The following is a 16,319-nucleotide window of genomic DNA, read 5'->3' on the forward strand; positions in this document are numbered from 1 at the left end:
TAAGACTTGCCTTTTAACTGCGCTTTATGACGACAATAATATTAAAATAAACGGTGTCAAGTTATTATAATAATTTTCAAATTTAAAAAATATTTTTTTTCTCGAAGTTTTTCTTTAAGTTGACTGATACATTTATGAGTTATGTATACTCTTAATAATTACATATAAATACATACTTATTGTATATAGGAGCTATCAAAGAAGGATAAAAAGAATGCAGCGCAAGCAGCCAGTACGGTGTCCGCACTAAATTGGGGTCCACAAGTGAGTGATTTTTTTTCTATAATAATCCAGTTTAAAGAAAAAAAATTGGTATTTTTAAATCTATCTATCTATTTTTTTTCTATCTTTTTTTTATTTCATACACAAACGTCACGTATTGAGCGCTGTCAAATATGTAAATCTTCAGAAATGTTTGAAAGCTCTTAAAACTAGATCTAAGTTTAATCGATATTCTAGAATATGGGCCTTAATATACCGAGATAACTTACAAGTTACTGGATACTACACAACAAAATCTAATATATAAAATTCTCGTGTCACAATGTTCGTTCCCATACTACTCCGAAACGGCTCGACCGATTCTTATGAAATTTTTAAAAAAATTAAATTTTATGCACATTCTGTAAGTCTGAGAATCAGCTACTATCGATCTTTCAAACCCCTAAGTGATAAGGGGTGTCCACGCCAAAATGGATAATTATTTAGACAATTTTTTTGTTTACAAAAATACATACAACCCTTAATTTTCACCCCTCATTGAACTAAAAAAAAATCCTAGAAATAATATACATGGCAAAACAACGATTGCCGGGTCAGCTAGTATATAAAGAAATGTTTTTCAGGGTCCACACGGCGTACCTCTCTTTGTAGAGAAATGCGTGCAGTTCATAGAGAGAGAAGGTCTCGCGTCCGAAGGATTATATCGAGTTCCTGGAAATCGCGCACACGTAGATATGCTGTTCAATAAATTCCGAGAGGGTATGCTTTTTAATAAATAATATGTATAGATTAATAATTCAATCCGTTACTACCTAGTACTAGACTATTTAAATTTAGTAATTATTTTTTGGGAAAAATTACTTTTCTTCAATAAAATCTCAGAGGCTCTTTTATCTCTGCCTTTTAATAAATTTAAGAAATGCATTCAAGAAAATATGTGTAAAAAGACTTACTTTAAAGTTAACAATTATTTAGTTTATTAAAGGGCCTGGGACTAGTGCTAGACAGGCTACTTCTAATTATTTTTCGATATTTGATTTAAAATAAGTGTTGTTTGATGATTTGCTACTTTAAAAGAGTACCTAGAGTTTTTTACGCCCGCTTTTTTTCTCGGCCTACACTCTGTCTTCTTTGCCGATGAGTGGGGGATGTCTACCGATTCTAATTTAATGTCGTGTAATAAGTGATACCTGTATCATAATCTGTAATAAACATATTTTTTGTATAGTTTAAAATAAGTTAACTCTAAAATCTATAATTGCGTGACTGATGATTTAATTGATTTCCCAAATATTAGACAATTTTGCTTAGCCCTTAGTGGTCTCAAACTTTTGAACTAAAGCAAGTAATGTAAATTTTCAGATCCGAACTTAGATTTAGATGCTCTAGACATTCCGGTGAATGCGGTCGCTACGGCTCTCAAAGACTTCTTCTCTAAGAAACTGCCGCCTCTTTTAGACGAAGCTAGTATGGCGCAGTTAGAGGATATTGCTGGTAAGAAAGTTTTTCTATAATTTTATGTTTATAACTAGGAAAACCAAAATTGGCATGTTTCATATCAATTGTATGTCATTATTAATTACAACGATTAAATATTCACAAGGCAGCTAACAATTTTCGTTAATAAGAAAGTCTTAGATTTAAGAACTAAACTAATTTGTAAAAGAACCTTTTTATATTAATTTCCTCTTTTATTAGTACATATATTTATAATTTAGTCAAATATTCGCTTCAAAGTCAAAGTCAAATCGTTTATTTCAATTAGACCATCTAAAATGGCACTTTTGAACGTAAAAAAAAAATATATATAAAGATGATTCTAGTTGCCCCTTCCAAAAGGTAGTTTCGTGAGGAGAAGAATGATCACCAATTATAATTAAACCTTCTTATTTATAAAAAAAACAGTCTCATTGCATCATTTTGACTAAAGTAGTCTCTTTTCATCACAGTGAGAACACAATTTGATAGAAAAAGACGAAAGAGAACTTCATTTCAGGGAATACAATTATAATTATTTTATTTGAATGAATAGGGTCGTTTCAAGTCATGCCTCATACAATATTTAATTTCTTTGGTGCCTTAAATATAAATTGGACATTTAAGGCCTTAAATGTGTCTCTTACGTGTCTTGAATGATGATGATATGGCTACAATTTTAGTAAAAAGCCTGTTCAATATTATTTATCTATCCTGTATAAAGGGTTAAATTTGTTAAAATACCTCATTGAGTATGTCAAGCCCTAAACTTAAAATGAATTTAGAGTCTACCTTGCGCTAAGTCTTGACTATATATATATACAGTCAAACCTGGATAAGCGAGTTCAAGGGAGCACAATCTCATTCTCGCTTATGAAGGTTTCTCACTAACCCGAGTTTCTCGCTAATGCAGGTACATGGATAGCGTTTCTCTCTTATAGAGGTAAGGAGGAGCAAGTACGAATGTAGTAAATATGTAATATGATAAAATTATGTGCATAATGTGCACAACATATTATGTTCATATATATTTTATTTAGAACTAATTTACACTTAAAAAAACCGTGAATTTCGTTTGGGTTTCTGTTTTTGTATTTTGAATGTTTATCTCTAACTGATAAATTTTGTCGAATATTGCTTGATCAACAACCGCCGCGCCGCGTTTTCAAAGTACGGATGAGGACCGTCTCCAACGCATTTAAAGTACATAATATAAATAAATAAATAAAGCCCGACTGTCGCTTATAGAGGCAAAGATAAGTAGCAGTCTCACTTACGGAGGTGCATGAGGGAAAAACGACTATCTCTTACAGAGGTTTCTGTTTCTCGCTTATAGAGATTTTGGGAGCTTAAAATGACGGTTCCCGGTTATTACTCTCACTTGTAGAGTTTTTTCACTTATCCAGTTCTCAATTACCCAGGTTTGACTGTATAGATAGATTTAACTATCTACTATTTAATGTTTCAATTTCAGCTATGCGAGGTTGTATCGCGGGTGGGGTAGAACTAAAGGACCGCAGTTGGCGTTTGTTGGCTTTGCGGGCGCTACTCAACTCGGCACTTACTGCGCCAGCCAGGGCCACTTTGGATTATCTGCTAAATCACTTTGCCAGGTATGTTTTTTAACTTTCAACTTTATATAAACAAAATATTGAAATAGCGTTTGTTAGCATTTAACTCTATCCGTGATTTCATTGTTATTTTAACTTTCGTTTAAAAAAGTTTAAAAAAGGTTTGTGTTTTTAATTTTACTTTTAGTTTGTAATTTTACTTGTTTAAAAAAAATTGTTTTATTTATATTTTTTTTAAATTTGGTTGTTTAAAGTCTACTTACGGACAATTATGTTACGTGATAACGACATTACAAAACATTGATGAAAAATTGCACACTTTTATGAATCGAATTATTATCACTAAATTATCATTCTTTTGTACACTATACATATACTTTATATTTTATAATGAAAGAACAAATACATGAGATTATAACGCTAATCAAATCTTAAAAGGCAAGAATAAATTACCCTTTTTGCTGAAATTGCTATTGTAATAAACAATCGAATTCATATTAGCTTTTCACTTCACTTTATAAACAGTTGACAAAACAGTTCACGTATAGGTTTTGTGCTGCCGCTGTCTCTCTTTTACTCGGACGCATCGGCCGATAGAGAGATACATGCGTCACAAACCAAACGCTTAGGCCAATCGTGCGTCTCTATCGCTTGTTCCGCGCTCTCGCTTGCACTCTCGGCTCAGGCGGAACATGTGTCTTGTTTTTTCGTACGTGCAGCCGTTATTATTATAAGACAAAAAAGTCCAATATGAATGTATAATCCTGCATCTAGAGTAAATAATATTTTAATATTCCAGAGTGGCAGATAACTCGAAGCTCAACTCAATGGACAGCAAGAACTTGGCGATATGCTGGTGGCCGACCCTTCTTCCGGTTCAGTTCAGTGACATGGGCCGGTTCGAGATGACCCGGCCTTACCTCGAAGACATTGTTCAGACTATGATTGATCAGCACCCCTTCCTCTTCAGGGGGCAAGAGGCCTTTGTTATGGTCTGAGGAACGTGTGTGAGTACATCTTTATTAATATCGAACAAGAATAAAGGTGCATCGAAAGAAAACGCGATAATTCTTAAATTTATTTAAATTTTGGTTCTTTTTAGGAATTATCCAACTTAAATTCCTATACTTATGTATATTAACTTTTATAATGCAATAAAAAATATATAAAACATTTCCAGGAACCCACAATGCAGGTTGCATTTGTGATGGACGACGTGTGACGTCATCGTCACGTGACTTTCGACATTACCCGTGCGTTATAAGCGTAAAAGTCGTTTGAAACACGTGGGTTCAGTGGACAGTTTTATATCGTTCCATGCTAGCCTAGTAATATTTGTGTACGCGATATTTTTTACAAGTCTCATATCATTACACGGTATAACTATTGTATAACACGGGAATGGTATAGATTTTGTTACAACGATATAAGTGTTATCTTTTCTTCTAATAATTTGTAGCTGATTTTTGTTCTAAAATAGATAATCATTTAACCAGTATTGTTTCACAAAAATATGTTATTAATACTGGAAAGTTTTAACTTGTTAAACAACGCGTTTTAAAATCGCGGATGACTTATGACAATTTTTCGGGTATTTCTCATAATTATGTAATAGTTATGCTGTGATATCGGCTTTGTAGGCGGCTTGTTGATGTCAGCGCTTTTTTAACGAAACGTTTTATATGAGAACGGACTGGTTACAGTATTTTAAAGCATTTGTATTAAGAATTGCACAAAATATGTATTTAATGGGATTTTTGTATCGTATTTATTCGTGTAATCGACGTAACATCACTTAAGCACATTCCGTTCAGTCGAAATAATATAAGGTTCCTATATTTAACTAACAGATCTTACAATATAAGTTTACGTTGCGTTGGCTATCGATTGATTGTTATCCGTGAGTTAAATATAGGAAAGGAGCCGTGCTTTGAGACAAATTAAGTGTAATGAGTGATTGTCTGTCTCTTTAGAGAACAGGTTTAGGTATAATTAAATTATTGTCTCGAAGTACGAGTTTGTATTGAAAATTTCTCATATTTATATGACGACTTTTCCTACAGGCGTTATTACCGAGTTCGTGTACGTAACAAACGGAAGGTATACGCGTATACGTTACCTTTAGTTTTTATACATACGGCAAAAGTAGTAGTTTATATGATCTAGTATATAATCACGAAATGGTCTGATCGATATTCGTTGCTTTTGCATCTTTTGTATATTATTTAAATAAATTTTATTTATTTTTTTCTAATTTTAGTGAACATACTCAAATATTTATGGGTTTGCCTGATTGAAAAATTTTACTATGGTTCCTTACAATTTTGCCACATTTTGTTAAATCTTGCCCTATTTAATAAGGGAATTAATTATAAATCTAATCGGCATTGTTAGTAAGTAATTTGACCCTTTATCACAATTTACATCACAGTAACCTGTAATATAGTATTAGAGTTGCTAGCTCAAACCTTTACGAGTCAAAAATTATGCTTTTATTTTTTTATGGTGGCCTCAAAAGGCAACGTTCACCAAAGAGAATCAAAATTTATATTGATTGAAACTTATTTTATTTTAAACATGGCCTAAGGTATTTTTGTAGACTGAATATGTTGAGATTAGTTCATGGCAACTGTTATAGCTGTTTTTTTTTTCAGCTGTTTGTATGTGAGGTATTGCAAATAGCACGCATCAATTATTTACCACTTGACTTTAAAAAACTTTGATAGTGAAGGAAACTCAAATTCTATCCTGATATGTAAAATTGCAATTCTAAATTTTTAAAATTCCGTCATTTGCAATACCTATTGAATGGCAGTTAATGTGAAGAAAATTATCTTGAAACATAATCTAAAGAAGATTCAGTTTTGTAGTCTTTAAAACCTTTGTGGATGAATTACTTTTTTTATACGAATTAGCTCGTGCAATGAATTGGAGTTCTATTTTTTTATTTTAAATTATATTTGAGTAGCTATCTTTTAACGCTTTTATTTTTTATATATTATAAAATATAATCTCTAAACAAATCAATGTAACTATCATTAAGATATTATATAGATGTCTCCATTAAGCTAAGTTAAGGCATATTCATATAAGTTTTTAATAATTATCGTAATATATTATCGGTCCTTGTCGCACGTTCGCTTTTGTGTATTGTAAAACGTGTGTGCGAAAGGGACGCATATATCATGTCCAATAGGGGGAAACGATGTGAGGGATTTTTTTATATTTTACTATGAATCGGAAAGACATATAGCCTACTATTGTTTGAAGTTCAAATTTCGCTTCTTGGATCTCAAAAAATAATCCCATTTTCTTAAGCTATCCTATATAAATATGCGATGTAAATATTGTACATTCATTTATTTTTTTGCGTAATTTATTTATTTTTTGATCGAAACGGTGCTCTTCCGCTGGAGTTGACTAAATCTATTCACAATAAAAGTGAAGATATTTTGAAATCTTTGGCGTAAGAGCAACGTAAGAGCCATGTTTTTGTTAATTGATGAAATATTTTTTATTTATTTTTTATCAGCGCAAGGCTTAATGTGCCATTGAGGTTTTAGCGATGTTTGTTTACGTCCAAAATTCTTTGTAGGTTCTCGAATGTTCTATAGTAGAATCAATGTACGCTTCGCCGGCTCATGCTTAACTGGTTACTGAATATTTTAAACAACTTTTTACATTTTAATGAAGTTATTTTTGAAAATGAATTGCTAATATTTTATTTAAATGTTTTGTTGAGGCTGATAATTTTTTAATCATTTGTGACTTGTAAGCTGAGCCGGAAAACCATTTTGCTATGTGCGTTTCAATCAACTGTTCACACAGTTCAAAAGAATGTGTCATATTTTATAATAAATAACCATCTATGTAATTAACTTGGTTTTTATTTATCCTCATAATTAGTTCCGATAATTGGGAATTAAAACAAAGTATAAAAACGAAATAATTTATTACACATCTTCCATTTACACTTCTGTACTTCAAATCGCAGACTATATACAACTATTCAACTATTCATACAACATTTCTATGACAAATTCGAAAGTAGGAAAACGAAACTACCCACATTCTAGAAACTAAGCTACTAAATGCACCGCAAGAACATTAACCCTGGTATCTCCAACTCCAAGAAACCTCCGAAGACGGGAACGCGGTTCCCAAGGGGAGGTCAGAAGACCTCGAAGATTAGCACTAATCGTCTGTTGTTTGTCTGTTCACACACAACCAGCCCCCCAACAGCCGCACCAAGGAATCGAGTCGGTCTGAGGCACGGCTGACAGCTTTCTTGACTTGTGCGTGCACGCTGAGCCCAGCGAGTTCATCGACGAACACATGCTGTTTGTACGCTCGTGCTCCGAGTGCGAGGTTGTCATTTCCTGAAAAAAAAAAAAATTAGCTCAGGTCGGGACACAGTGCATTTCTTTTAAGTACTTTAATGGATATCTTCAACTTAGAAACTGCAAATTGTGTTTTTTTTATTTGTAGTGCTTTTGTTAATATGTACGAGGTGCATATTAGCTACCGAGGTGCATAATTCTACCGTATTTGTCTAGCAGAACTACACTAACCGGCAAACTACCGGGCAATCACACGTTGCCCAAAGGACGGGAAAAGGAGGGGTGTAACAATAAAAGATCTGTGTGTCAAAAGCTGATATAATAAATACATAAATTACAATACAACACAAAACGTGGTCTAATACAGGTCCGCTGCCATCGACCTCATTACACCAAAAGTGTACTCACTAAGGCCTCCGCACTATCGGGCTTGCTCATTCCAAAAATTTAAATGCACTCAAAGCCTTGATTAATGAACTGATTTTGTTTATCTACCGGATAAGATGCCACGTATTATAGACCTTGTGATATGGACCCTTATAAAGAATTGCAAGTGTAATTTAGGCACTAAGCAAGCCCAGTGCGAATGTAGCGTGTGTCTACCGTGTGAGTGCCCGGCTACGTACAGTACCTGATAGCTGTCCCGCTTGTACCGCGGGCACGAGCTCGACGACGACATGGTATTCCGCGGGCGATGCCGCGCGCAATGCTTGTGCTTCTGCTCCTGCTCTTCTATCAGTCTCTCGTTGTCGCTCTCCACCTGAACGGGTCCTCCGTTCTTTGTCCCGTTCTTCACTTCTTTTTTCTTCTCCCGCCTCTTTCTATCCCTCTTTTTGAACGTTAGCGAGAACCGCTTCCGTTTTTTCGCTTTTGGCGATTCGGGCCGCGGCTGAACGGTCGATTTCTCCCGTTCTGAGCGACTCGTGTCGTCGTCCGGCGGTTGTGCTTGAGATTCTGAATCTGTTTTCTGCGTCACCTCCGTTCTAGAAGAGGACTCACCCTCTCCGGTTTTGTACGCGACTTCTTTTTCTAAATTAGCTAGTTCCATCCTCCGTAACCTCTTGGGTAGTTTGTTGACGGTCGCGTAAATCGGTTCCTCGTTCTCGCCGACCGGCGCTGACCGCGATCGGAAAAAGAAATCAAATTTTTTAGGCTTTACAGGAATCCGTCTTTCTACAAAGACGACAGTGCTGGCCACTTCCGTGGTCGTTGTTTGTAAATCGTCGCTAGATTTGGGACTGGGCGTGCTCGGAATAGGCGTTGTTCTCGGGTAATCGTACGTGAGCTCAATATTCTTTTCAGTTACGTAGCACTTAGGTTGCTCTTGGCACACTTCCGGTTTAGCGGCTTCATCGCGACTCTGGCAGCAGCAGTGGTTCTGTAGAATTCTCTGCGTGTTACACATGAACACCGAATTTTGTTGGATGTACGTGGTATGTATGGTGGTTTGCGAATGTTGAACGTCCCCTAACAAGTCCTCCACGTTCCCTCCCGTGGGGAATCGGGGCGCTTGATATGGGGTGGTGACGAAACCGGGAGGCGGTGGGCCGGTAATGTGGCAGGGATGTGACGTCACTGATTGGAAGAAGCTCGGCACATTCGGTGCGTCGTGAACTAGTACATCGACTGTTCGCTCGTTTTCATTGTCATCTGTATTTGGTTGAGCGAGCACATTGTTCTGAGATTGCGTCGGTTGTTTCGTGACCGGAGCGTCATCACTTGGCTCTTTCAGCTCGTTGCTCTTCTCTTCTGTTTTATCAGATTTTTTCTCCTCGTCGGATTTTCTTTTCGATTCATTTTGGCATTCTTCACAGATGCACGGGGTCGCACTGCCGCTCTGAAACATTTGACAGAATATTGAATAAAATGTAGACAAAATCGGTTACGTTTAAAGCTATTTACAGTCAAGTGCTCATAAATAATAGAAATAGTGCTGATTGCGCATTTGAGTGGAATGTGGTATTTAAAATGAGATGTTTGTTTGAAATATGCACACGTTCATAATGTGCTAATATTATTAGGTGCTACACGAGTTAGATCATAGAAATCACGTCCGATGTTTGAAGTTTTATTGTTTTCGAGGACTTTTAATTGGTCATTATATTTTACCCATTGTATTCTTGGATGAAATTTATAATTGTTTGAATGGAGTGTAGACGAACTTATATTATTTGATTAGAACATTTTTATTAATACTTATCATAATTTATCATTCTAGAATCACGACAAAATATAAGTAATATTTTCAATAGAATTTTGTCGCTTAAACAGTTTTGAACCTATTATGTTTGAAATGGGCATTATGTCGTTACACCGACGTGGTTTGATACTAATGTGGTCGAAGCAGCTGTTCCATGGTCTTCAGAAATAAAAGGTGAACTCACCTCGTAATGTCACGTAGACAGTTTATTGTGATGTGAGGACGACAAATGCGTCACACTTCCGAAAGTAATCAGTGTGAATATTAAATAGTTTTATATACGGACTGTTCATTAAATTAACTCGCCACCCAACGCATTAATGTTTGCCAATCAGTCCTCACAAATAATATAACTAAAATCTTGTTAAAGCGAGAGAAGGGACATCGAACATCGAACATTCGTTCATCAATTTATGATTGAAGTGTGTGTGTTTAATTAAAAGGAACACCAACAATTAGACCACTTCTTAAATTAAAATAATATTTCCCCCGAAAGTAATAAAACAACAAACCGTGTTTTACTATTAGAATTATAAATGGGTTGTTATCGAATATTTTTTACGTTTCACCTTTGAATTATTGACACATTTGTTAGAGCGATCTTATAACATGCAAAAAACGTAATAAAGAACCAACCACCATTATATCCGAAAACCATTGGCACGTACGTCCGTCACAACGTCGGTTCACCACACAACTGAGTTTATTTATAAATCCTCCACATTAGGCACTATAGGGTTGTCAATATCTAGTCTACAAATGTTACACCAAAAGCTGGAAGAGCCAGCAACAAATCGTTTAGCAAAGGTGCCTCACATTAAAACCCACCTGTACCTGTCCTTTTATTAACAAACGTTTAAGTTATAAATTTGTATTTTCAGAGTTATAATTTGTAGATCTTCCTAGACAAGACAACAGTAGTAAAAAATACAATTTAAAATTAGAATAAATCGCTACTTAAATTCATATTCAAACTATTCTAATTTTAAAGAAACCTTAAACATGCAAACTACCTAAAATATTTTACTAAAATATGATATGGTTATTGATTACCGAAGCAATTACGCGAGTAAAAAATTATAATTGTGTTTTATTGAATTCCCCAACGATGCAGCCCTAGTGGAGTTTTCTTATAACTCTTGCCCGACCTTGACTTATTTCCAAAGCTAAATCTTTTCTCTGTTATCAAATTAGAGTACTTTGAATTCGCTAAATACATATAATTAGCCGATTTCAAGCTTCTTAACGCAAAATAGAAGTATGAATCAAGACGATTTGACGACTTTGAATCATAAGACAGTTCTCATAAAATGCGTTAACAAAATCATAGTAATAAAATAATATTTATTGAGATTTCACAATTATATATGATTATAATAAAGTTTTATATACATAGCCTCATACTTTTAAATTTTATCTGTCAATTATGAAACCGCTGATTAGGAGAATCAACTATAGGTTTTCATTAGCATAGATATTTTGGAAACACGGGAACAAAAATCATATAGAAATTCTTAACCCGTACCGTACTATCGTAGTAAAGCATAACATACTATATTTTTCTAAACTCGCATTTATATTTTTATGGCTACGGAGCTGAATTTTGTGGGCTTTATACGACTTTTATTATCGTTTATTCTTATCTCGTATTAGAAGACGTTTTATTGATATTAGAGGTTGTAAATTTACGTAGTAGAGATTGGCATTTTGTTTTCTATTTATTTATTTGATTTACAACTTTTTATAAATACCATAGACTATATGATTTCTTAATTTAATTTGAAATAACTATATCGAGAGCACAGAGAGGCGATAAAACATGATCTCGAGGTATTATAGTAATAATCACATTCGGACTGATGTATCTATTTCTAGATTCGGTTGTCAAAGTACCGTAAAATGTTTTTAGACAATTAATTTAACATATTTTATTATTTTGATGTTTTAATACCATAAAAAAACTTAAGATTTAATCTATAGATGTTCAAATTACTAAGAATGTTTGGACTTGAACGAGTAAAAAATGATTTCTAGACACTCCAAAACACTGAAAACTTGCTTCATGCGAAATAGAAATAATTATTATACCTTGCTCTTTTTCTTTTTTAGTTTCACCGATTTTGTTTTTGGCTGTTAAATGTAAGATTGTATTAGTATCGTTCATTTATACTTATTTCATAATTGATAATCAAATTTAGGATTAAAACGCTACTATCGCATATTATATAGTATAACGAAATAATATTTTGATATGGTGCTTTAAAGTCTCAAATATAAGTGTCCCATATACAGATCCATTTATAGGCAAGTAAATTAAATTTTCTCCTGCTACACACTGAAACATTCTTTTTTGATCGGATGTATAAATGTATTTATTTCATATCTCGAGTTTCTTTCAACCATCAGAACCCGTGGTCAATTATTCAATTCCATTATTTAATAATGTTTAAGAAAATTTAAATTTTGAATGCTCAAAACAAGATAACTTGAAACGTTTGTGTTTGTTGATGGCTTAGTTACGAGTTCAAACAATTGTTGCGATTTCATTTACGTTTGTGTCGTTATATATAATATATAATATTAAAGAAGTTATTTACCTAAAATCCAATCTTAAATATCTTATAAAAATATATTTTCTTTAAAATTTTATACGATTTTTTTTATATAGAACAGGGGGAAAACGGGCAAGAGGCTCACCTGATGTTAAGTGATACCGCTGCCCATGTACACTCCTAATAAATACCAAAGGGGTTGGGAGTACGTTGCCGGCCTTTTAAGACTTGGTACACTCTTTTCTTGAAGGACTACGTAATTTAACATATTTCAGAGCCACACAAACTTTATCAAACAAATTATCGCGATTAATCCTATATAACATTTGCATAGTGTTATTAAAATACTATAAAAGTAACACTTTTACTTAAAAAGTAGGTAGTCGTTAGTAAACTTAAATTAACCTTATTTAATTAAGTAAATTATAATGTGTATCACCTTGTTCTCCTGTTCGCCCTCCTCGGGTACAACAGTGAGGTCGTGGAAGGCGACACGCGGGTCGCTGCATTCTGCGCACGCGCCGCACATCGACGCGCTGTCCTGCCACACCATACTGTCACTTACTTACATAATATTGGCTCATTTAAGTCGTATTAAGTATACAAAGCTAAAAAAGTGCTTAGTATCTCATCTATCGGACTTGGACAAGTTCAGAGCCGAGTGAGACGGTACAGACCCACCAACTTATCTGTGAAATGGAGAAAATGGGAACTACGGCCGCCATGTTGAATTTCGGCAGCTACTTTCTTTTTGTAAATTACCCGATATTTTTTTCATTGATTACTTTTTAACGTAATTGTAACTTAAAAAATATAAAGCTGAGTGATCCAACTACATATAGTTCTCTTCACGTAAAAATAACGCTGGAGTAATCTGAGGGGCTCTCCCGCATAGGTACGTTTGGCTTAGCGTAAATTCGCTCCACTCCACTTTGTTTTAATAAAACTTCCTAGAGTGGGAAAAGGGCAAGAAGAAGTTTATTTGCAAGTTATTACATTTCATTTGCATATATTGCTAAACATTTAGTTTGTAAGTGGGGTACCTACATTATATCAATTGAATGCCAGAGAAAAAGCTAATGTATGTATCTACCTACATAAATTTTCTTATTTTTGAAGACTATTTAGTACTTTTATTACCATTTTATTAATATAAAACAATGTTAGGTATTGTTTAAAATAATAAAATTATGTTTATATGTTTACCTAGTTTCTTATCTGACATACCCAATCATGGGTAACTTTTATTAATTTGCAACACTAAAGCGACGGTGGCGCTACCACTCAGTTCACAGATAAGTTGGTGGGACTATAAAATTGTGTTTGCCAATGTCGCGTTTGCATAAAAAAGTAAGATTTATTTAAACCATATAAAATATGGCTCTCGCTACTTGACTCCTTCAGATCTACCAGTTTTTGACATCGTTTGACAAGTATAATACATCAGCGTATAAAAATCACGGCAGTTACGACCTTATGTAAACGTTTTATAACAAGCCCAATCATAGAGCCAATGGATTATATCAATAGAAAACAATAACGTACGTCCGAGTGTTCTGGTGATGAACGCCGCTCGCGCAGCATCCGGTCCAGCCGGTCATACTCGTAGCGGAGTGCCGATATCTCCCTCTTCAGTTGCTCATTCTCTCGCTTCAGCTTCTTTATATCTGACTGACCTGAGCATAAATGAGAATTATTATGATATATGTAAGGGGAATTTGATTTCTCAGTTTAAAGAACGCAATAGATCCTTCGACTTGCAAATGCGGTGCCGGTTCTGTAAGTTTTTAGTTTATTTTGACTGTAACGTGACCTATCTAAGTTAATTCACTTATACTGTAACATAGAATCAGTAGCAAATAAGCTTTTAAATATAATTTGAACGTTGTTTGAATGCAACTTATCATTGATATGCAGGAGAAACTATAATGGAGAAAGAATACCACCTTGGAAAACTCCTACATTTATGGGTTTTAAATCAGAACACGCACCGTCAATAACGACCTTGATGTTTCGATCAGTTAAAACTAAAGATCCATTCGCATAATTTCACGGGTAAGTCCGGAAGTTTTGAGGTAAGCGTGTGCCAAACCCGATCGAAGGCTTTCGCAATGTCCAAACTGACCGCCGGTGGATTCTACAGCCTCTACCCAACGGTGTGTGCGGTTAGCTAAACGATCTCCAGCTGAGCGATCTAGGCCTTAAATGCCTTGGGTACTTTAGGGTCATAGCCTTCTTCTATATATTAAGAGAGCAGAGTCATAACGGAGTATAACGTTACCGTAACGGAGGCGGCTATTTCACTGTGTATATACCGTTCTGCTATAATATATTTCTATATAGACATCTCTACAATATAAGCTTTTCTAGGACAGTCCAGAAAGAATATTTTTAATCAACTGACCTCTTTCAATTTCTGCATTGATATTGATTGTCCGTAACCGTAGCTCTTCGTTCTCGTAGAGCATACCCCGAGACGACTTGCGGTCCAATCTGAAATTTTATTAATACCCTATAAACCTATATTCCTCCTCTATCTGTTCCTATCCATATATCCTTAATGGCCTTATCGAATATCAGTTCTGTGGTCACAAAGCTTGCCTGAGTATCCATTTTGAGCGTACCGAGTGAGGCCAAATTAACACTGCGCATTACACTTTTTTTTTATGTTTCATTATTAATGTTGAGTGAGCGCGTTAATAATATTTATTTTAAGTCAGCTAAAATACCTTACTATTTAAAATTTAAAATTTTAGGAATAGCATGCAACACTGGAGTATTTCATTGAGTCAATTTTAACTGATAATTACTAGTGTGTATAGTGACGCTACTAATACCAGAGCCACGCTCAATATCTGTAGCAAGGGAAAAATAAGCCTTTTATCAGCCAAAAGAGTCCAAAACAAACAGACATGCTCTAAGAATAGCCTTCAATGAAATGTTCCAAATTTTAAAACAACCTTAAAAGCATGGCTCCAGTATAACTTACTTCCGATTCGGCTTGACGTTGACATCCTTTCGGCGCGTACGCAGCATGCTCGCTCCCGTCATGCCCGACATGGTGCTGTTTTCTCGCCATGCGTCAACTAATACCTGGAGATGAGAAATGGAATACTAAATGACAGAATTTAATGGAACTAGTGAATCACGGGGAAACACAACACTCCATATTCAGTTTCAATTAGCGGGAGTACTGAACAAAATAATTTGTTGACCCATTTAGTAAATTCCGTACCCCAAAAAAATATATTTCTGCTTCCGCCTCATTTATAATTTTCCTTTATAGCTAAGAAGATGATTAACCATCTGACAAACACAGTTTTTCGGTCTAAGTCATTTTTACTTACGATGTTTCTCTACAAGCAAGTGCCAAATGCGTACATAGAGAAAAAAACCATTGGTGCTCAGCAAAGGTACAAACTCACGACCTCAGCGGCTGTATTCCTGATCCATTAACTAAGCTAACACAATCAATAGTAAAGAAAAATAAAAATCTAATTTAATTATAATTAAACTATGTGTATATATTTAAAATAAAAAAATTCTACAAATAAATGTTAGCGTGTTGCGGCAAATTTAGAAGTACGTCTAAGCTTATGTGAAACTTTTTAAATCAAATATGCTTGGTCTAAGGGGATTCCTTGGAGATATCGATCAAAGAAAGCACTATTTCTTGGGTTAAAGTTTATTAAACTTGCAACATACTGCAGTACACCCTAAAAATTTAATGTCGTAAATAGTTTTATGGGTTTCGTCATAAAACATTTAAATATTGAAAGTTAAGCAATATTACAAATTATAATAATTAATAACAACACTTTATTGAATACACATAATCAGGAACCACGGTATCATTCTGTATGAGAATTACGTACAATAATTGTATATTTCGTAGAAACCAAATAATCCGGCATCGACCTAATAAAAATATCTCTCGTATAAATTCAATAAATAGTAC

General features: G+C 34.5%; 2 protein-coding genes across 14 annotated transcripts in view; one reads left to right on the top strand and one right to left on the bottom strand.

Moving 5' to 3' along the window:
- LOC125057540 (rho GTPase-activating protein 190) overlaps positions 1-7,147 on the top strand; it is a 36,915-nt gene extending 29,768 nt beyond the window's left edge. For all 5 annotated transcript variants that reach the window (XM_047661296.1, XM_047661295.1, XM_047661294.1 and 2 more), the window contains 6 exons: positions 190-264; positions 846-981; positions 1,585-1,716; positions 3,173-3,311; positions 4,069-4,276; positions 4,450-7,147. In XM_047661296.1, coding sequence (XP_047517252.1) covers positions 190-264; positions 846-981; positions 1,585-1,716; positions 3,173-3,311; positions 4,069-4,267 — 681 coding nt within the window. In that variant the 3' untranslated portion in view covers positions 4,268-4,276; positions 4,450-7,147. The remainder of the gene's footprint in view (positions 1-189; positions 265-845; positions 982-1,584; positions 1,717-3,172; positions 3,312-4,068; positions 4,277-4,449) is intronic.
- Positions 7,148-7,204: 57 nt separating this feature from the next.
- Positions 7,205-16,319, bottom strand: part of LOC125057541 — a 40,150-nt gene continuing 31,035 nt past the window's right edge. For 5 of the 9 annotated variants that reach the window (XM_047661304.1, XM_047661299.1, XM_047661301.1 and 2 more), the window contains 7 exons: positions 15,351-15,454; positions 14,766-14,854; positions 13,907-14,037; positions 12,801-12,902; positions 11,898-11,939; positions 8,241-9,446; positions 7,205-7,648 (listed from right to left, as the gene is read on the bottom strand). In XM_047661304.1, the coding sequence (XP_047517260.1) occupies positions 7,487-7,648; positions 8,241-9,446; positions 11,898-11,939; positions 12,801-12,902; positions 13,907-14,037; positions 14,766-14,854; positions 15,351-15,421 (1,803 nt within the window). In that variant the 5' untranslated portion in view covers positions 15,422-15,454 and the 3' untranslated portion in view covers positions 7,205-7,486. Of the gene's footprint in view, positions 7,649-8,240; positions 9,447-11,897; positions 11,940-12,800; positions 12,916-13,906; positions 14,038-14,765; positions 14,855-15,350; positions 15,455-16,319 lie in introns of those variants that run through there. The other 4 variants (XM_047661300.1, XM_047661306.1, XM_047661305.1 and 1 more) reach the window with 4 other exon arrangements.

Source organism: Pieris napi, chromosome 16 (genome assembly GCF_905475465.1).
Source record: "Pieris napi chromosome 16, ilPieNapi1.2, whole genome shotgun sequence".
NCBI lineage: Eukaryota > Metazoa > Arthropoda > Insecta > Lepidoptera > Pieridae > Pieris > Pieris napi.